The sequence below is a fragment of the Erythrolamprus reginae genome, chromosome 1 (assembly GCF_031021105.1).
Source record: "Erythrolamprus reginae isolate rEryReg1 chromosome 1, rEryReg1.hap1, whole genome shotgun sequence".
Classification (NCBI taxonomy): domain Eukaryota; kingdom Metazoa; phylum Chordata; class Lepidosauria; order Squamata; family Dipsadidae; genus Erythrolamprus; species Erythrolamprus reginae.
In genome coordinates this window covers 74,544,498-74,567,566 of record NC_091950.1, presented here as the reverse complement: position 1 = coordinate 74,567,566, position 23,069 = coordinate 74,544,498, and the positions used below count along the sequence as shown (strand labels likewise).

Below are 23,069 nucleotides of genomic sequence, written 5' to 3'. Positions count from 1 at the left end.
AACCCTTCCATAGAAAGTGGACATTGGAAATAGGTCACTAATTGTCTAGTAATTGTCTAATATATGTTGTGAGTGTTCCTTGTCCACCTCAGGTTATGTCAGATTCTGAGGAGGATTAGCCAGGCTCCTCTGGATACTCTGGGTCAGGGGGGTGGCCAGATGAAACAGAGAGCAAGAGTGAGGCAGAAAGTGACTTGAGTGAGCCTGAGGAACCACTAGAGGTGGCTGATGTGATGGGTGGTGGTGGTGGTGATCCCAGTCAGAAAGTGAGGATGACATGAGAGTGGAAAGCAATTGCATCAACCCTCGCCATAGAAGAATGCTTCGAAGGCGAGAGGAGTTACAGAGTAAAAGGTATAAGCTTACAGCCTTAGCCTCTTTGATGTGTGATGTCATTTCCAGGCAGTATAAAGGAAAAGGATTGTGGGAAATGGGGCATGGAGAATCAACGCTGTTCTATGGAAGAGACGTGAAACTGAGTGTGTGTGTGCTTGAATGAAGCTTTAAAACCATGATTTCTGCTTTCAAAAGACAATCCTTGTTGGACGCTGTGCTAGGGAAAGCTTTGGTGAGCACACACATATGTTTAAGTAAATGAATGGGCTTTATCTCAGAAATGCAGATAAGAATGAGTTTCTGGTGATCTTCCAGGACATAGATTACAGCTAGCTCTAAAGAGAAAAATAACTGCTTCTGTGCTGTATAAAACCTGTGTTTCATCATGTATGCTTGATTCTGAATAAAGAGTGGGATTTTATCAAAAAGAGAATTATGCTTGAATCAAGTGAATGTCAATAGAAAAACAACTATGTCAATATTTCATTTCACTAATGAAACTTGCCTGTCTGTTCGTATGAAGTTCCCATGAAGACTCTAATTGAGTTGCTATATTCCTGAGTGTTACAACTACACCTCTAGGCATACTTTCAACCGCTTTAAAGTGGTCATCATATAAGTCTCTGGCCATAGTTCGTACCTGATGATTTAGATATACAAAAATAAGTTTATGTTTAATTTTCTGAGGTTTCTGGATATATTATGTTTACAAAAATAGTAGATAAGAAAATTATTTCTTAGCAAACAATAAACTAATCTGTCAGTGAAATCTGATTATACAAAATCAGTATATTAACATATAATGCGCAATCGCTCGTTTAGCTCCTTTCATTACAAGATATATTAATCAATTAGTAATAGATCACACTATGTCTGAATTAAAACTCCTAACTGTCAATCACCTAACAATATCGAAGGCCTGCCAATTAGTTTTAGATTGCAGAGAATCATAAGCTAGAAATTTCAATTTTTGATTCCAAAGAGTCACAAACAATGCATTTTAATATGAATTAATCTTTAAAAAACGTTCAATTCAGAGTCCCAGTGAAATTTTACAAACAAAAACACTGTTGTTTCTAGGCTGATTGAGTCATCAACATCTATGGAATGCCTCTTCCAGAGATGTCTGAGATTGCTTATTAAAAATATTTTATACTTAAAAAAAGCCCCAAAGCTGTTGAAAGATCTTTACTTTTGATTTTACCTTTTCCTTTACCAATTTTTGTTGATTTTTAAAGTTTTTCTACATTTATAATTTTACAAAAAGTGTCTTGAATTCTGATAGAAAGTTGGATGGAAAATAAAGCTTACAAAGAAACTATGTGTAATTGTGAATGTGTAGCATAAAATTATTAAAATAACTTTTCTGCAAATTAAAAATGCTGAGTTCTTCAGGTGTTATTTATAATATATTCTCTCAATCAAGTCAATAAAAAGTTTTCCAGATCTCTTTTGTTGAACAGAACCAGACCCTGTATCTCTAACTAATCACCCCCAAAATGAATATATAGTGTTCCCTCGATTTTCGCAGGGGTTGCGTTCCAAGACCGCCCGCGAAAGTCGAATTTCCGCGATATAGCGGTGCGGAAGTAAAAACACCATTTTTGGCTATGGACAGCCAAAAACTACCCCCACACACCCTTTTTCAAGGCAGCGCAAGGAGCCGGGCTTGAAGTTGGGGGCGGGGAGTGACGAAAGTGCGGAGGCCGGCAAAGATTGTTTTGAATGTCGGCTGCCCCCGCCCCCCCAGCGCCTCTGGCCCCCTCGACACTACCGCCCACCCGCCCGATCCACCCCTCTCACCGGCTTTCTTGGGACACGGGTCCTCCTGCAGCAGCGCTGGCGGCTATGGCTTCTCATCCTCCTCATTCGGACGGTAGCCGCTCTGAGCGCTTTGAGAATGCCTGCCTCACCCCTCTCACAGTCCCTTAGCTGAGAGCGCTTTCGTCCCAGCTATCAGTGAGGGGGCTGCAGGAGAAGTGGGACAGGCGTTCTCACAGAGAGGGAGAGAGAGAGGGAGAAAGAGAGAGAGAGCAAGAGGGGGGAGAGTGGAAGGTAGAGAGAGAGAAAAATGATAGAAAAAGGGAGTAAAAAGAGAAATGAGAAAATGATTGAAGCAGAGAATGACAGGAAAGAATTAGAAAGAGAGAGAGAAGTGACTCTTGGTGATGACGTATGATGTCATCGGGTGGGAAAAACTGTGGTATAGAAAAAAACCCGCGGAGTATTTTTTAATTAATATTTTTTGAAAAACCGTGGTATAGCCGTTTCGCGAAGTTTGAACCCACGAAAATCGAGGGATCACTGTACCACTATTTCGATGGATGTATGAAAGCTCTGCTGTTTCTGGTCAGGCATCTGCAGATAAAGTATGTCTTTGGAACAGATAATATTGTGCTTCTAGCTGATATATATCTCTCCCACCAATATAGATACTGTGTTTCCCTGAAAATAAGACCCTGTTATATTTTTTTGAACCCTGAAATAAGCACTTGGCCTTTTTGCCATGCACTCAAAAGCCGAACTGGGTTTATTATCAGGGGATGTCTTATTTTGGGGAAACAGGGTATGTTATATGTGAAGTGGTAACAGGCAGTATTTCAGTTTACCTCTATTTATTACTCATTATTGTATCCATTTAAAAAAAAGTCAGTAAGGTTTCTTCTTTTCCTTCTCTTTAATAGCTGAAATTACTATTTCTTTTAAAATACAGTATAGGCAGGCCTACAATTTGTAGTATATAACTGTTCCTATATAAGGAACAGTTAAAAATGAAGACATTTAAACTAATTAAAATTGGCAGAATTTATCCTAACCTTTTGTTTTGTTTTTTCCAACTTGGATTTTAATTTTCTGCCTCGTTTTCCAGTCCAACCAGTCACAAATTCTGATCCTGAAAAGAGACAACAACTAAAAATCAGGTTACTAATGAACCCCAACATAATACAGTTAAGTTAGATTCCTGTTCAGATGAAGTTTGCATAATCAAAATTGTCTCCTTAATGTACATAATTCTGGATTTATTAATCCACTGGTTTTTTACCTGGCTTAAAAATATTCTCTATAAACCAGATACATCTCCTAGAGCAGTGATGGCGAACCTATGGCATGGTGCCACAGGTGGCACGCAGAGCCATATCTGCTGGGACGTGAGCTGTTGCCCTAGCTCAGTTCCAAGACGCATGTGTATGCTGGCCAGCTCATTTTTGGCTCACACAGAGGCTCTGGGAGGGTGTTTTTGGCTTCTAGAGAGCCTCCAGGGGGATGGGGAGCGTATTTTTACCCTCCCCCATCTACAGGGAACCCTTTGGAGCCTGGGGAGTGTGAAACATGAGCCTTCTGGACCCGCCATAAGTTGGGGAAAAGGTCATTTCCAGCCTCCAGAGAGCCTCTGTGTATGTGTGTGTGTTTGCCCTATCCAGGCATTGAATTATGGGTGTGGGCATTCATGCATGTGTGATAGCATGCGCACATATTCTTTTGGCACCCAAGAAAAAAAAGTTTGCCATTACTGTCCTAGAGGATGAGAATCTACCTGCTGAATTAGACAACTGCAAACACACACACAGATACACACACACACACACACACACACACACACACACACACACACAGTATACTTACCTAAAGAAGTTTCAGCTGTAAATGAATGTTTAGTTCCTCTATTAGACTCAAAAACAAAACCTGGTAAATCTTCTTTTAAGATTGTGGCTTGCTGACCATCTGAATTATGAATAGCAATTTCTCCTTCCTTTAGACAGGTAAGAGACCAATTTCCTACTGTAAGTTTAGATGGTCCTGGAGCTGATAAAATTGGCTGGCTGGTTGTGGATGGCTTTACCTGACTCCGAGCCCGCTGTAACTTTTCTAAAAATTCACTTCGGCTTTCTATTTAAAAAGAATAAAAAATAATTTATAGTTAATATTTAATTTAATTTCCATGAAAGTATGTAGCTCATGAAACAAGTGCAAATTTAGATTTTGGATTCAAGTTCTCAGGACTGTTTAAACACTGATCAGATAATAAAGCAGTTTACAATAATGAAACTAAGAGACACATTATATCATTAATATGCTTTGGATAATGTACTGAAAAAAATTAAATGAAATTAATTTATTTTTAAAACAATAACATAAACCAAATTAGGCAGTTGAAATCTTATTTTTTTCACTATAGCACAAATCTTAAAAATTACCTTTCTCTCTCTCTCCCATAAAATATATTCTACAAAAGACTCTGCATTATCCAAATTCATTCAACATCCATTAAAACACTTAATCCAACTAAGTATGGCAGTTCAATCATGCCCCAAATACTTATCTTTAAGTACCTTAATCACAATGATGCCTACCCAAGCCCATACCATTATTCCAAGAATCAGTACCATAATGGAGACATGTAAAACTACACACGTACACTTCCAGCATAAAGGCAAAACCTTTATACTGAATAACTCTACCCCAAGAAAGATTTATGGAAAATCTGAAAGCAGCATTGCAAGGCCTATAAATGGCTTACAATGTGATCTACTTGCTGTGAAGATCTACTTGGAAGCTGCTGGACTATTGTTGGCTGTTGTTCTAGGGAACCTTTGAAGGATTCATAATTTACTGTTTTGGGTGATCTATTTTCTCTTTCAGAGAAACACTGAGAGATGCCCATTTTTGACAAGATTCATATACAGGACTAAGGGATCAAGTACCCAGATTAATCTAAGGAATGAACAAAGACATAACCCCATCTGAAAGAAACTGAAAATATATTATGAAGTATGTAAAAAGCAATGAAAATACTTCTCACTTTAGAAAAACTGTGCCAAATTAGACAGCTATTCTATTCAGACATAGCAATTCCTGATCCAGCCAGTCTAGTAGAGACTGTCTTCTGCATTAGGTGAGCATATGACTAGCCTTCAAGCTAAGTGGCTGTTCATACACACTCACATTCCATTCAATCACAAACTAATTCAGAATAAATCCTCAAAGTATTCTTTTAGCTTCACATTATGGGAAAAGGTATTTCCTGAGAATTTGAATCTTAAGTTATAGTACAACAATCCTATAGTTCTGTTGCACGCTATTTTTACTATTACTTTCTAATATTTAAAAATTAGTTGTTGCAATTATAAAAAAAACTACTAAAAGGAGACAGCAGGCAATAACTATTAAGTTTAAAAACTACAGACAGCTTAGTAAAATTCAATGTGAAACATTTCCACTGAATGTCTGTCACAATTTCAGGTTGGCTGAGGAAGTTTCTACTATTTGTCACACATACATGCATTTCATTCTGCTAGCCAGATGCAAGCCACATCATTCCAATTTCTGTACCTGGAATGCAGTTTATCATTCTTACGCATTACCCTTTAATGATTGTTTAATATTAGTATGAATGGAAAAGAATGAAAACATGAAGCTACGATGTTCACTGAACAGAGTTACTAGAAGTTACTGTTACATGCCAATTTGACAAAAGCATCACTGACCACCTTCCACCTGTTTACATCCTTTACTATTTAGGGAGGCAATTCCTGTAAAACAGAACATCTCAAAATCAAACATATTAAAAATGATTTACAATTAACTCTTTAAAATATTACTTGATAAGAAGATTGTACCTGAACTGTCAGATCCTCCTTCAGGACTGCCACTTGAATACATTGTAGCTAACTTCCCATCCAAAATAAATCTGAACCATCCATTGCTTCCATTTGAAAGTTCCAAGGCTGCAGCATCACTCCAAATATACAGGCAGTCCCTTCCTCTAATAATTGACCAATCTCTCCAATGGTAGGGTTTACCCTGCTGCAATTCTTTGGCATCTTCTTGAGGTTCATCTTCCTGAACATAAAGGTGGCACATGGACATCCATTTCAATAACCACAGATACACTTGGCATCCATGAATCTGTCTAATTCTGCCTTGAAGCTCTCCGGGCTGACAGCTGTCTAATTTTTCCACTTTCTTCTCTGAATTTAAATGAGCAATAATTTGAAGCAGCATTGTGATATATTTAAGAAACTACATCTAAAAAGCACATTATGGATATACATCAATTCTATCTTTCATATGCTTTTTTCCAAGTATAGATTAAGAAGTATAAACATTTATAAAACACAAACCAGTGCTTTTTGCAAAGCTTCTTTTTTGAATGGTAAGTAGTTAATGTAGTTTTGGGTTCATGTAGAACAGAATATTAAGTCTCCCTTAACATGGTAGCTTTTGGACCAGAACTGTATCACTTACCAATTAGCACATATTAAATAAAAGTTTAAAAAAGTAAAAATTTAATTATAAATGATTCCATTAAATTGCTAACTTCTACTTACAAACCGTCTACACTAAACTGCTTCTGTAGCAGGCTTTATTATTAATTCCAAGAATACCATTTCAAATCACTATGTATTTCGTTACTAAAAGTTAGGACTAGGGTTCTATAGTTTTACCCTGAGGCAGAAAATTGCATTATTTATTATTTTCTTTCCCAATGGAGCTTCCTGTAAATATGACAATTAAATCAGCATAGTTCCCTGGCACACACAGAAAAGTACTCTGGGTTGTAACATAAGATTGTGCCGTTTACCTTACACCAATACATCACAATTAAAAAAACTTTCCCAAGCAGGTTCTGAAAATCTAGACCTGCTCTCAAAGTAGAAATATAAGAAAATAATATCTTGTTGCATAAATACAGATCCTCTTGCATGATATTTTGCCTGTAAGCAAATTACTAAAATTCTCTGTATTTTTCACTGAGTTCAGTATTTCAAAATGTCAAACATTTAGTAGAACTATGGCTAAATACTGGATTAAATACTTACTTTCTCTGGTTTAGACTCTTCTTCATTCTCATCATCTGAAGACGGTCCAGCTAAAGTCGATACTTTACTTATTACACCAAGTCTAGCAAGTTGGTCCAAGAAAAGATCACCTCCTTTATCCACTAAATCTCTTATGATCTGCAAAGCTAATAAATGGCCATCATCGTCATCCTGCAACAATAACATAGAATGAAAATTTCTTTATGATTTAATATATAATTAAAATTACTACAAAAATTAACATTGACTACATGAAACTGACAAACATAAATTCTTAAACATGCTGGTAGTAATGATTATTCAAACAACCTGAATGCTAGGAATATTTTGGTACAGTGGGGCACACAAATCAAAAAGTGTTGGGCTTCTTTGCAAAACAAACTACAATAAAACTATCATCTATCATATAAGTAGTATAAAAGTAACAGCAATCCTAATTCCACAAGTAAAACAGAATAATGGAGTTGGAAGGAACATTGGAGGTTTAAAGTCCAACCTCCTGCTCTAGTAGGAGGTTCTACCATTCCAAGTTGTCCAATCTCTTCTTAAAAACCTTAAGTGGACCCACAATTTCTGGAGGCAAGTCCTATATTTTTATGATTCTTTATGATATATGCAAAGTATAGCTAGTCCCTGTTTAGCAACCACAGTTGGGACCAGTAATTTGGTCACTTAGAGATGTAATCACTAAGTGGAAAATCACATGACCACAACTGTGCTGATTATTTTTATTCAGCTTCCCTTTTCCACCATTTCCCCACTCTTTGGAATATTTGCCCAGGTGCTGTAATGATCAGCAAGAGGGGAATTGCTTGAATTTACATTCATTGGAGAGAAAGGGATTAAAAGAGAGTAAACGGACACACAGTGAGGAATACCTATTGAAAGAAATATGACAGCAGTGGCTATTTGCCTGTCAGATTTGGACTGCTTAGGAGATAAACAAAACCAGAAAGTGTGAAAGTAGAAGTAGAAGTATGGAGACGGTTAATTAAAGCCAAGAACTATGCTTGTTATCTTTTGTTAGCATATTTTGGGGAACCACTCCGATACAGAGGGGGGGAAAAGTCAAGAACAGATTGCCTGTTAAACAATCTCTCTGCAAAGGGAGGAAAAAATAAAAAAAATGTACTATATTGGTGAACACGTGACTAAGAGAGATCCTACGAAGGTCATAAGTTTTCATCCTGGTCATAATTTCAAATAGTTTATGTCCAAGGCAGTCACTATATGAGGGCTATCGGTAAATTGCTCCAAATTATATTCAAATAATACCTCAGATGGGATTCATCCAAATTAATTCATTGAGCTCTTAATTGATTGGCAGTTACTGACATTTTATTATGTAATTTCTATAGAATCTATATACTTTTATAGCACAAAATTATAGACATTCAAAAATGAGGTGCAAAACATTTTGAATTTGAATTTAATTTTGCGCATAAAATAGCTCTTTCATATTAACACTATTTGACCATTTGAGAAACTTGAAATACTTCCAAAATAATTTAAATTGCCTTTTTCAAACTCACAACAGGGACTTTCTGGTTCATATGGTTTGCACATTGCTAGAAGAAAATAAAATGTATAAAAATGAAGTACCTCTTGATCTAGAACAGTAGCAGTGATTTCTACCAATACTGTAGGTAAATTATGTCCAACATCCGAGTCACAAACTTCTTTGAGAAGAGCTTCAGAACAAAAGTGAATCATTTTTCTGATAAGAGCAAGACTTGCTTTTCTATACAAGAGAAAATAGCATTTTAAAAAAAATTAAAAGGAAAAATACTTTTGGGAATTATATACTAAGTTTTGAATTTAAAGCTAAATTACTTGCTTTGTATTATTTTCACTTTTGAAATCAGTGTTTTATTCCAGCCAGTTAAGAGTTATTCAGAATCACACCATTGCTATTTTTACTTCTCATACATGCTTGCCTGAATATGCCTTTGTAGAATAACATTGGAATACGAAGAATGATAACTCAAAATCAACCTTGAGCATTAGGATAACAATAAGCATAAATAATATGGCAATTTGAGAGAAGAATCAACAAGCTGATTTTTTAAAAAGTCAGAATACTATAAATCTGATAATTTCAATTCACGTCCATGAAAATATTATTTTCCTTTTTTTTACCTTATTGAAGGCAGCATAGTTTGCTGAAATGTTTGCGCAAACACAGGTAGCAGTCTTTTCAAGTATATTGGTGCCATTTCTGGATCACCTTTCGGCTCATTTGATTCTTCTTCATCTCTATTGGCATCCTTCTTTTTCTTTTCATCTCCTTTGTTAACTGGGCACATCCAGTCACCTACAATTTTTAAAAAGAAATTTCTATCAAAAGTTTTTAAAAAGCATTTTGATCAGTTGTACTGATTTTCTGAAGGATTCAGACTTGGGTGTAAGACAAAAACACCCCTGCTTATACCAGTTGATTATATTTGTCTGGGTCTTCTGGTTCTGTTTTCAGTAGTTTCTGATTCCATCAACCATACTGTTTTCTGGAACAGCTATTAAGACTTGAGGGAACTGTGTTCCATTAGTTCCAGAGCTTCTTCAGTAGATAGTTCCAGTCAAACTACATACGGTAAAGTGATCTGAACAGGACTGTCTTTAAAGATGACTCAGAAATGGCATTTGATATAAAATATAGTGATCTCTGTTTATCAGTACAGCACATTATCTCTGTATTACGGAACCTCTGTTATGGATCTAATTGTTCCTGGGACCAATTCAAAAGAATGGTTCTAACTTATAAGGCTCTCCACAACTTGATATCGAGGTACCTTCAAGACCATGTTATATTTGACTAGAACTGATTCTTTTGATTCTGAGATGTTCCAATATGAACATCTCAGGAAAAGTGACTGGTAGTTCTTTACTTCTGTGAAGTTAGAAAAATTGAGACCAGGAGACATTACCATAATGGTAATCCTACACTGTGAAACAACCTCTCCCAGGAAGTTAGACCAGCTATAATAATAATAATGATTTATATGCCACTCAACTCCCGTTGTTTTACAATATGAATATTAAAAACATTTTCTTTATAGAAGCAAATTAAAATAGAACTTTTCCAAGGCCATTTTAAATACAGTATCTTGATGTATTGCTCCAAGTTTACATTACTCCAAGTTACTATATTTATCTTTTATATTATGGATACTATATGTTTAAATACTTTGTAATATGTACATTGCAAAGAGATGCTCTGATATAGCAGTTATAAAATCTAATAAATTAAAAAATAAACAAATAATTAGAAAAAATACATAGTAGCGGTTTATGCATTTGACAATTGGTACCATAAAAAGGAAATCATATTATTATTTTAATCATCTTGCTATTGGCTAGTAATTGTATTACTATATCTGAACTGCAGTTTCAGAAATGTCAAACTAAACTAATGTTTTCCTCCATAATTATGTTATACATATTATTTTCCCCATCATAGTTCAAATCATGCAACAATCAATACCAGATGAACATTCATAATTCCTATGTTGTTCTACTTTACTTTAGGCAATGGTAAATAACACTGATTGGAACAGTCAGTATTTCAAACTATAAACAATAACCAAATCAATGTAATTATGTTGTAAAACATGCTAACCAAATGCATTTTGATATTTACATATTGAAGCTGAATTTTAAGAAAAACAGACCAGCAACTTTTCACATTTACCTGGAGATTGAAGAATGGCAACTACTTCACTATGTCCTCTTTCACGAGCTTTGTCCAAAGGAGTCTTTCCATCTTCATCTCTCAAATCTGGATTGGCACCATGTCTCAAGAGAGTCTACAAGGAATCAAATGTTTATTGCTAAACTTTTATTTGAAAAATGTAACATTAATTCAGATTTAATTTCTAATCATGCAATCGAAGCTGACTTTATACAAAACCATCCTGCTTGGTGGGCAATGGTATTTTCATTCTTTATGGAACATCAAAAGATATAGACAGTTCCCCCCCCCCTCAAATAAATAAGAGAGCTGGCAATTTGGAGATAGTTTGGGATACATGTAAAGTTTTCTTTTATGATAAGGTAATATGACTGTGCTTCTTGGTAATGAAGATATATGAATCACAACACAGAAAATCTGCAAAACCTTGAAGGTATATGACATAAAATAGACTCAGGAACCATATCATGCTTTGAGATCTACTAAGATGTAATTAGATCATGTATGTATGCTTTGGATATGGAATTATTATTAAAACGGAGAGAAAATCTGAAAAATTATCAGTTTCTTGTGTGAAATATCGGCAACAAAATAAGATAATACCTTTGGTAAGAGAGTCATTGTGAACAAATTATACTAATTATTAATTCTCATTTAATTGTATAGAAGTTATAGTCTATCTATATGGAGCAAATATTTTAGAAACATACTAAATTCCAGAAAATTCAAACAGGCTTTATACCTAAAATTACATAAAATCTTTGAACCTACTGATAAGATGGTGTCCCGAAAAGCCCTTGGGACTAAATGAAATAACAGCATAAAAAAAGAATGCCTAAAAAAATGGCAAGGAGAAAAAAGTTTCTATACCTTTGGAAATATTTCAGATGATATATGGAAATGAATTTATATTACTGTAATTGTGACAGCTGTTAAGGAATCTATCAGTGAACAAATTCAGAAGCCTGAATGAAAAGGTGCTTCATGAGTGAGCAATCAATAAAACAGAGTTCTTTCAAATTGTACATCACAGGAAGTATTTAATATACAGTACTTAAATCAAATTTAGATTTCTTTTAGAAAGGAACATTGGTAGGTTAATTTATTTCTACTGTTGCATTATTTTAAAAAACAGAGCAATGGCCAAATGGTCACTATAAAATTCACCTTTGCTACTTGTGGTCTTCCAAAACATGCTGCATAATGTAAAGATGATGACCTTTGACCCCTATTCACATCAGCACCCCGTTCACAGAGAAATTCAACCTGTTTTGTATAAGAAGAACAGGTTAGCTTTATTTATTACATTCCCCCTATGAAAAAAACATTAATCCCATTATTTTGTCCCATGTTTACCATTTCTTGAGTTCCAAAAGCTGAGGCCCAGTTTAAGAGGGTCTGTCCTACGTCATCCATAAAATTTACTTCAAAAGCTGTAGAGAAGAGGAAAAAAAACCCTTGCTCTATTTAATAAAGCTAATACAACAAACAATAACTTTTAGCAAATATCTTGCACATCACACAAACCTTTAAAAAAAAAACCACCCCTAAATATACAGGGGTACCCTGGTACTTTTGATATGAAAATGTCCCAGTACTCAATGCACTGTGATAGGAAGAGGTGGATGGATATGGGAATGGCCAGGAAATAGGCCATGTCAGGAAGGACACTGCAAAAGCAAGTGGGGGAAAGCCACAGATGGCAGACGGGAGGTCAGTCATACTGGGAAAGTTGCTGACATAGGAAAAGGGAGAGACAGGAGATACTTCCTGGCTGAAACAAAGGGTGACATGGTTTCTTTGTTACTCATTTTTAGTACTATTTCTTCCTCCAAGTACTGATTAAGGACAAGTACAAAGGTACCACTATATAGTCAGTCCTATTAAAAGTCCTGGTCAATTAAAAATTATATTGAACAAGAACAGTTTGTTTACCTCCTGTGTCAATAGCATCTATTAGAGCATCGGTATCTTTACTACGAATGCAATCTATCAATTGCCGATGGGAACGTTCCCCAGTACTATCCAATCTACGAAGTCCTGGAATTCTTCCTGTGGATCCAGCACTTGATTTTGGCAATGCTTTCCGTCCTTCAAACAGTAATACTAAAAGGAGATCTACCAAACGCATGGTATCAAGTACACATCTTTCATCCCCCTGCAATGCACTTTCTATAGAATCTGGAAGCTCAGATCTTAGGAGATCCTAGAAATAATTGAAATATAACTTCAGAAGTTCCAGTGAGAAAGGGATATCATCTCTCCCCCCCCCCCCAATGGTGAGTTTTATATATAAATCAACTGTTACTGCTAACTTTTTAAATTAACACACTGATAATTTACAATGTACAATAGTAATATAAATATGAAAGTCATTGTTTCTCATCTGTAGCTTTTAGAATGCACAAATGTGATCATATATGTCAGCAAACAATATTTTTAAACTATTAGGTAACAGTATTCCAAGAACGCTTACGTGTGTTACTACAGGAGAACCTCTGCAAAGAGTTGATAACAGGCTTACTATAGTTGACACCTGATTACTTAATTTAGAGTCTGCTGTTGCAGTTGGTGCCCCTGTGCTACTTCGTCCAGGTTTACATGCTGAAGATGGTCCTGAAGCAGTACCACCTGCTGCAGCCATACGAGATAACAGCTCTTCAGTTAGTCCATGTTTGGCTAATGGTGCTGGATCAACTCCACGGCGAGTAAATCTATCAGCTAGTGAAGCAAAACATCTCAATGCGCCATCAGAAACCTGAAGAAAATAGATACCTATATGAATATTTTCAAAGAGTTATTATTCTCAAAGAACCATGAGACATGTTCTTTCAGGATTCTTATTTTGTGTACTTACAAGCTGTACTTATGCAAGACTACACTCAGACATTTTTAGATATTCTAGTGTTGCTGCAGACTGTAGCCTTAAAGCTACTCTAGTTTGTAAATGCACAATTATGTTCAGTTACAGAATCCTTGCTTATTCCTATTTTAAGTATGCCTCATTCATTCATGAAGCAGGAGAGAAAAATAATTTTCCAAAGTTAGCCCTCTATCTTTGTTCTGCCCAACAGAACATTACCTTATTTAAATTCTTCCCAAATAGCTACCTTTTTATGTGCACTCTTTTCTCTAATGACAAAAGGGGGGAAAAAGACAGTTTTGCATTTCTCAATGTTGAACCGAGAGGATTTAAACAGCAACAATTTCAGCTAGGACACATATAAATCTCCAAATAACCATAAAGCTGAGTGTGATACCTTAAGTCTTTCTAGCACAGAATTATGGTGGGGTTAATACATGGAAATGAAAAAACCCTGTACACTACTTTCAATGAAAGTACAGTAATATATGTTATAAATATTATATTAATAAATGAAGAGGGGCAGCATACAAACAAACAAACAAACAAACAAACAAATATTCAGTAATGCTTCCAATAGGGGACGCGGTGGCTCAGTAGCTAAGTTGCTGAGCTTATTGATCAGAAGATCAACAGTTCGAATCCCTAGCATCAAGTAACGGAGTGAGCTCCTCTTACTTGTCCCAGCTTCTGCCAACCTAGCAATTTGGAAGCACGTAACAAATGCAAGTAGAAAAGTAGGGACCACTTTGGTGGGAAGGTAACAGTGCTCTGTGCACCTTTGGCATTTAGTCATGTCGGTTACATGACCACTGGGACATCTTTCAACAGCACTGGCTCCTCGGCTGAGAAATTGAGATGACCACTGCCCCTAGAGTCAGAAACAATTAGCACACATGTGTGTGGGAAACATTTCCTAATGCTTCCAAGTTCCTAAGTTAATTTACAAGAGAAATTTTAAAAGAGAAATATAATTGATTATTCAACTTTTTAAAATTCTTTTTATAGATTTCCAAACATGTGGCAACATGACCTATATAATTATGGAATTACATGGGTCATCAAGATTATTAACTATTTACCTGATGGTCTTCATGTTTTAATAGACTTGAGAGTGATTCAACACAGATCTCTAAAGAAGAATCTTGTGGTTCCATTTTCCCGCAAAGTCTGGATACCACAGCCATAGCAGAATGTAAAGTATCTTTATGAACAAGATGCCCACTATCACGAATAAATGTCAGCACACAGTTCAACCCTCCAGCTTCAAACACAGCACCGGATTCACGGGTACAGATAAGTTCCAGCACCTAAATGCAAATGGAATTTTGGCATCAACTCATAGCAAAAATATCCCACGCTCCTAAAGTTCTCTTATCTTACTGAATCAATATTTTTTTTAATGAACATGCCTTTCTTTAAGGTAAAAGAACAAGTCATGCTATTAAACGGCACAGCCACCAAAATTACTTGTGTGCATACAGAAAAGATGGGAAAAGAAATGGCAGTAAGGCTCTAAACAGAAAACATCAGCACAATAATATAGAAATGTTATAATGAAATAGAGAAGATAATTAGAAGAAAGCATATTTATAACAATATAAAAAAGCAACTTCCAAAAACAAATCTCCATAAAACAGTATCAGGAAATTATTCAGGTTTTATGACTACTCTATTAGTATTTGGTTGAATTAATGCAAACTGTTTTTTCTGGGACTTAATTCACATCATAGTATAGATTTCAATATACAATAAAGCTTTCTAGATTTGTCACACATATTTAAATTATTAAGTTTTTCAGTTAAGTATCTGAAGATCAAGCTGTACAATTTTTATAGAAGACAGTGGATGACAGTTGCAAACAGGAAACAATAAGGTAACAACATTCTTATATGCCAATCTGATTAGAATGTTCTCAGGTGTTGGCAACCCTACAAAAGGAAAAGATCTTGACACTTTTTCCCCTTTGGAAAGAAGCCATTTGTTTAGCAGTTAGGGAAGAATGTGGGCAGGGTGGGAGAAGGGGGTCATAAGATTGACAGGTAGATTGAAAAGTACTAGGCAAGATTGAGGTAACTTTTCCTTTTGATAGAGAAAACTAAAAATAAAGTGTTAAGCCAGGTTTCTATACTCCTGAAATCTGTAACCTTCCCTACTGGCTTCCAATAAGCAAAATCTATGAGGGGAGCAGATACTTTTAATGGCCATATAATTTGCTTAATTGTAGCAATTTATTTAACAACGGTGGCAAAAAGTCATAAAATGGGGCAAAATTCCCTTAACAACTGCCTTGAAAATTTTGGACTCAATTGTGAATCATATATCAAGAACTACACATAAGGTGTCAGGCAGCACTGAAGTCCAAACAATAACAAAGACTTATATAGAAAAGCAAAAAGTACACTTGGGAGTAATGAATCAGGAGTGCTTTCATATTTATTCCTTCATTCAATTTCCATAGCCACCTATCTCATCAATGATTCTGTGCATCTTACAATTCCAATGCTATAAAAACAATAAACAATCAAAAACATTATTAAACAATAAAAGCATCCAAAATAAATATACACTGCAGCCAAGATAATTAACTTTATATCAACAGGGTTGGGATCATTTTAATATGTAGGATCTACTGCAGAAACGGGGCATCTTTTAGTTCCTGCCAGCTGACAGGATCTGAAGCACGTCCTCAAAATTTGCTTTTAATGCTGGCAAAATACAATACTTTTTTCTATCATGATTTGATTTGAAAATCAAATCAACGACTTTCGTTGCCAATGACAATTTGTTGTTTTGACAATGACAATAAATTTATTATTATTTTAGTTGAAATTAGACGTCTTCATGCAAAGCTGATTAATTAATGTTCTTGATATGTAATTTTGATGCCAAAAACATGGAGATATTTACTTTCTGTAGTATAATTGGAATGAACAACAATGCCATATAATTACTTATATAATCCAAACGGAATAAACTATACTATGTATGTGTACATATGCATGTGCATATTATATGGGTATTTTATACATACAGGTATGTTTTCTCTATACTGATGCATAAGTCGTGGAGCATAGTTTGCACACTAAGGCTTTAATTGCAGGCTGTGGTGAATATATGCTTTTGTAAATATTGCATCTATTTAGCAAAACTCTCAATTTAAAGCAACTAAATTCTTGTCTGCATACATATTACTGAAAACATGCTTTGTAACTTTTCTTGGTGAGAAATGAAAAATACAAACCTACCTTTACACATTGCTCGGCTAAATCTCTACTAGTTCTGTTGTTAAGTTCCACAACTACTAAACGATTACAAAGTGCTTTGATAGCACCATCTACTCCCACGATCCGTCGAGTGCATTCTGCTGATACATCCAAATAATAAGTTATGGCACGAGCTGTTACCTCCAATACATTGTCAGGAGCACTTTCATCAAGAAAAATTTTACATAGTGCTGGCAAAAAAGTTCGAGGGGGGCATCTGAAAAAAGAAAAATACAGTCTATAAATGACAAATTCATTCTCCATTGTTCATATTTATCCTACCGGTATTTACAAGATTAATAGTGAGACTAAATGAGTATAATTAATATTATTTGTATGTTCTTTTTTAGCTGATATTTTAATTTTAAGAGAAAGCCTTATTTTGAAGGTCAAAATATAAAATACTTTAACAAAATATAGGGTGACACAATATGCCAGAAATCTCTAAAACTTACACGGGAAGAAACCCGGTATTCTTCAGCCAGGCAAAAGACGCGGCAGTGGAGGTTCTCAGGCATCCTCCTCCGCCACCGCATCTTTTGCCTGGCTGAAGAATACCGGAAGCGCCTGTGGCCACCCTGCATGGAGTTTGAAGGCAGCGCTTATGGCTCCGTTCTCCCCACCCTGAGAGAAGAGCACCAGGCCCTAAACCGAGGGGAAAGCGCTTTTGCAATGCAGGCTGAAAAGGGGGGCGTGCGGAGCAGGGGGAAATGGGGCTCCCAGAGAGAGAATCGGTCATACAGGAGGCTTTGAAAATGACGGAGATGCCGCTTGTGTTCTCCCTGATGCTGAAGCGAAGGACAGAGGGTATTCCTCAGCCAGGGAGAGGAGGACCCTGCCCGGCCACAGCCGCTCACCCGAGCCATTTTTCAGCCTGCTCTGAGGGCTCCTTGGCCAACACCTGCTGGTCTCCCACGGGGAGGGAAGCGAGGCCCTCCGGAAGCCAGGGGCTGCCGGACAGCTTAGGGAACAGCCGGCAAAGCACGTGAAGGCTTCCAGCTGCTGGCTGCTATCCAACTCACCCCCTGCAGCATTCGATGTATAAATCGTACCCAGTTTTTGATGCACTTTTTTGAAGTAAAAAAGTGCCTGACACCCAATGATTTTGAATAGTTTGTAGGAGGGCTACTCTCGAAAAGCATGACCCAAATATGGGATTAAATGCAGTATTATATATTTTTAAAGATGAACTGATATCATAAATCTTTACAATATGTTGGTTGTATTGGTTGCAAGATAACAACTTGCTTGCATTCGTTTGCAATCCTATGCAAAGAGAAAAAGGGAAAAAAATCTATTCTGGATATTATTTAAGTACTTTAGAAAGCAATATATGTTAGAAAGGATTGTGGTACATAAAGGATCACAAAAAGTGAGAACCCCTAACTATAAGCAGAAATATTTTTAAGCGGAAATATCAAGCCAATATTTATAATTGCAGGTATAAAGCTGTAGTTCTGAGTTTGTTCCGAACCATAATATAGTTTATCTTTCTGTTCTACACAACAGATTAACTGCAAGATGACAAAATAATAGACACCTACAAATTAATATCTCATTGTGAATTTAATAGTTTAACTTCTTCAAATGACTTGCCTTGAATTTAAAAAAAAGATTAATTCTACATCAGTATCATACAGCAGAAATTATTGGATAGTATACCAGAGAGGAGTAAGGCAGATGTTCTAAATCTATGGAGATCTGGGAATAATACACAGAGAAATAGGCCACATAGAATTTAATCTTCCAATAAGAGTTCTTTTCATTGGCAGTAAAACAAATTTGGAAACAATCTTTATCTAAAATGTATACTATACAGTAACAAACACAAGAGGAAATTGCTGGATAATACTATACTGTACCATGTTCTGCAAGCAAAAAAAGAAGATGGAACGGACTTCTGTTTAAAACCCTGGAGAACTGAAGCATTCACTATAAACAGTACTGAGGCAATATTGATCTGACTCAATGAAAATATTTGTATGCATTTGTTATATCAATTTATGTAGCCTATATTGGGAGGTGAACATGGGGTTTAAAATTAAACATAAACTTATTTTCCTAGCTTCCTTTTTATATGAAATACAGTGATACCCCGGTTATTGCGTTCCCGACCATTGCGAACAGGCTAATTTGTGATTTTTCAACCCGCAAGTCAAAACACCATCTGCGCATGCGTGCCCTTTTTTCTATGGGCACGCATGCGTAGATGGCGCCGGGCAGATCAGCTGCTGGGCGGCTTCCCTGGGTCTTCCCCCTCTTGCTGGCGGGAGGGCAAAGCCCCCCCCAGCACCCGCTCGCCCGCCGTTCGCCCGGCCACCCGCCGTTCGCCCGCCCTTCGCCCGGCCACCCGCCGTTCGCCCGCCCTTCGCCCGGGAAGTTCGCCAGGAGTCAGCGGAGAAGCGGCGCGCCTGTTTTAAAACGATCGGAGCCGCCGTGGGGGGGCTTTCCAGCAACCCCCGAGCCCCCAACCCGGGCTCGGGGGTTGCTGGAAAGCCCCCCAGGCCGGCTCCGATCGTTTTAAAACAGGCGCGCCGCTTCTCCGCTGACTCCTAAAGCGGGGAAGTTCGCCAGGAGTCAGCGGAAAAGCGGCGCGCCTGTTTTAAAACGATCGGAGCCGGCCTGGGGGGGCTTTCCAGCAACCCCCGAGCCCCCAACCCGGGCTCGGGGGTTGCTGGAAAGCCCCCCAGGCCGGCTCCGATCGTTTTAAAACAGGCGCGCCGCTTCTCCGCTGACTCCTAAAGCGGGGAAGTTCGCCAGGAGTCAGCGGAAAAGCGGCACGCCTGTTTTAAAACGATCGGAGCCGGCCTGGGGGATCGGAGCCGGCCTGGGGGGATCGGAGCCGGCCTGGGGGGGCTTTCCCTTTCAGGGCGGGCGAGCGGCGGGCGCGGCAGCAGCAAGGAGTTTGCGTGGGCGGCGGGGAAACCCCAATCTTCGGCTCCTCGCTGCTGGGAAGTAAAAACACCATCTGCGCATGCGCAGATGGTGTTTTTACTTCCGCAGCGCTACTTCGCGAAAACCCGCTCGTTGCGGGGGGTCCTGGAACGGAACCCCCGCAATGATCGGGGGATCACTGTACAACCTTGTAATTCCAACATGTTTCTGTGCTATTCTTTTTATTCACTGTATAATAATATTGTCTTCCAATTGTGATTATTAAATGAACTGTTTATTTAGCTATTTGAAGGAAGACTGGCTTTTCCCCCACTTAAAAGCCTTCTTTTTAAAAGGAATGTTTCTTAAAAATCTAAATTGTTTTATTTAAGGAGACAAATACTTTAAATTTAGCAAGAACATTGGAGCAAAACAGGCAGATTATATATTAACAATTTCATATAAGGTTATAAAAATGGAAAGAAAATAAGGAAAACTTCATTTGAGAAAGATGAAATTATCCAACAAAACATATTACTATTGTAAAAGCTGCTTTGCGCAATGCAGCTGCCATGGCTTTCCCACATAACAGATGAAATCCAATAACAGGATTCTGCTGACACAGAATTCTCTGTATTCATACAATTAAGCAGGAATAACTTCCTGTTCTTCCAGATCTATTATGAAGGAGCTACCAAACTCAGAATAACTTTGCAGGTGGCAACAGAAAGCCTCCCTGTGCAACACTGAAAAAGTTTCTCAATTCCAGGTCAGAAAAATAAACAAGACAAGATAAAAGAGTACTTAATAAACTATAAAGCATTAAATCATGTGGAAAGAAGATAATTCCCTAGTATTATGTTGGAAGGCAGTATTATCCAGTAAAACTGATTTATGACAGAATTAAGGGCAGTACTTATTCATTCTGTGCAATGGAAATCATTGTCGTAAGTTACAGTGGTGATAGACTAGTTTAGACGTCAGTAAGATATCTAACAATTATTTGCCACATATTAACTAAATGATGTCTCTGATCATGTGGAAAGGGTCCTCTATGGTATGAACAGAATCATCTGCAGACTGGATCCTTGCCATCCCTGGATTTTCTGATTAGTGACACATGGGATGAGAGTTGGATTTGGAAGATAATCAATATTACTCAGAGAAAAGATACCTTGTAGAAAGCAGTGATTCTTCCTTACTTAAAGATAAACTTTGCAATCTAACAGTGTAAGATAATTGTATTTGCTCTCCATCCTTTCCTTTCAATGGGAGGTTTTGCAAAACAAAAGGAGTTGAACTATGTAGTATAGGGAGAGGGGCGGCATACAAATCTAAGTAATAAATAAATAAATAAATAAATAAATAAATAAATAAATAAATAAATAAATAAATAGCTATGAAAGTTCCTGGAGGACCTCTGGATGCTCTACAGTTGAGGCTCAAAGTCGAAGAGCAAAAATGTGCGAGCATTTTTGCAGATTCCATCCAATAGCATCTGGATGGAGGAATTTGCCTATCCCTATGTGGTTGATCCCTAAATCACGTACCCTTCTAGGTTGAGCAGTGGTTTTAATTTTTTACCAAGTGGCAGTTCTGATCACTATTAGTTTGGATGAACTGTTTGCCCCTGGTTATTCATCATGGAATTCTCATCTCTCCTCTCCTCCCCCCCCCCCCCCCCCCCCCCACACACTATCACACATAATGCACTGTATTTTTTGGACTGTAGGACGTTCCGGACTATAAAATGCACATTAACTTTAGAGGAGGAAAACAAGAAAGAAAATCTGCCTGTGCTACCTGTTCGTCTCATCCCATTCGCTGCCATCACCATTGATTAGCCACCAATCATTATAAATGGGCTGCTGCGACAGCAATAGGCCATGGCAGCGATCTCTGCCACAGACATTTCCACTCACTTTTTTGGGTGGGGTGGGGTGTTAAAGTGCACCTTATATCCTGGGTATAGTGTACCTTATAGTCCAGTCAGAGGACTCGAGAAAAGCTGATGTGGTTCCCATCTTCAAAAAAGGGGCAAAAAGCGAACTAGGAAACTACAGACCAATCAGCCTAACACCAATACCTGGGAAGATATTGGCCAAGATAATAAAAACACAGATCTGTCAACACCTAGAAATGAATAAAATAATAACAAGCAACCAGCATGGGTTTATTAAAAACAGATCATCTTATTTCATTTTTCAACACCGTGACTAAACTAGTAGACCAGCGAAGCACTGTGTACATAATATACCTAGACTTCAGCAAGGCATTCAACAAGGTAGACCATAACCTACTTCTTCCTAAACTAGAGAAAAGAGGGAAAGACAACCTCACCACCAGATGGATCCACAACTGGCTGGTTAACTGTACTCAATGAGTAAGCAGTAGGGTACCATCTTAGGCCCAATATTCTTCAATATCTTTATAAGTGATTTAGATGAAAGAATAGGAGAACTAATAAAATTTGCAAATGACACTAAACTGGCAGGAATAGCAAAGATCCTAGAAGATAGATTCAGGATCTAGATAGATCTTGACAGACTTAAGCGCTGGGCTAACTAACAAAATTCAATGAAGAAAAAAGTAAAGTCCTACACATAGGTAAAAAAAACAAAAAAACAAAAGTATACATATGAACTGGATGAAACCAGGCTTAGTGGCACTGACCGCGAGAAGGATCAGAGTCCTAGTGGACAATCAGCTAAACATGAATCAGCAATGTGCAGTGGCAGCCAAAAAAGCCAACAAAATCCTAAACTGCATTAACAGAGGGATACAATCTAGAACAAGTAACATACTAATACAGCTCTACAAAGCCTTGGTTAGACTACATCTGGAGGATCCAGTTTTGGTCACCACACTACAAAAAAAGATATTGAGACTCTAGAAAAAGTACAGAGAGCAACCATGATGATCAGGGGACTGGAGACTAAAAAATATGAAGAACAGTTGAGCAAAGAGAAGGGCCAGGGGAGACATGATAGCAGTGTTCCAATATTTGAGGGGCTGCCACAAAGAGGAAGGAGTCAAGCTATTCTCCAAAGCACCCGAAGGACAGACAAGGAATAATGGGTGGAAATTGACAAAGGAAAGATTCAACCTGGAAACAAGGAGGAGCTTTGTGCATGTGAGAACAATCAACCAATGGAAGAGCTTGCCTTCAGAAGTTGAGGGAGTTTCAACACTTGAGACTTTCAAAAAGAGATTGGACTGAC

At 37.4% G+C, this 23,069-nt stretch overlaps 1 protein-coding gene across 11 annotated transcripts in view; it reads right to left on the bottom strand.

Moving 5' to 3' along the window:
• The window catches only part of HECTD1 (HECT domain E3 ubiquitin protein ligase 1), a 74,439-nt gene that overhangs the window by 34,160 nt on the left and 17,210 nt on the right, over window positions 1–23,069 (bottom strand). For 9 of the 11 annotated variants that reach the window (XM_070755920.1, XM_070755985.1, XM_070755937.1 and 6 more), the window contains exons 3-16: window positions 16,957–17,191; window positions 14,791–15,018; window positions 13,322–13,603; window positions 12,781–13,051; window positions 12,202–12,278; window positions 12,013–12,111; window positions 10,846–10,960; window positions 9,297–9,471; window positions 8,760–8,898; window positions 7,158–7,328; window positions 5,955–6,183; window positions 3,961–4,224; window positions 3,153–3,229; window positions 842–976 (exon numbers count right to left, since the gene is read on the bottom strand). In XM_070755920.1, the coding sequence (XP_070612021.1) occupies window positions 842–976; window positions 3,153–3,229; window positions 3,961–4,224; window positions 5,955–6,183; window positions 7,158–7,328; window positions 8,760–8,898; window positions 9,297–9,471; window positions 10,846–10,960; window positions 12,013–12,111; window positions 12,202–12,278; window positions 12,781–13,051; window positions 13,322–13,603; window positions 14,791–15,018; window positions 16,957–17,191 (2,497 nt within the window). The remainder of the gene's footprint in view (window positions 1–841; window positions 977–3,152; window positions 3,230–3,960; window positions 4,225–5,954; window positions 6,184–7,157; window positions 7,329–8,759; window positions 8,899–9,296; window positions 9,472–10,845; window positions 10,961–12,012; window positions 12,112–12,201; window positions 12,279–12,780; window positions 13,052–13,321; window positions 13,604–14,790; window positions 15,019–16,956; window positions 17,192–23,069) is intronic. The other 2 variants (XM_070755926.1, XM_070755968.1) reach the window with 1 other exon arrangement.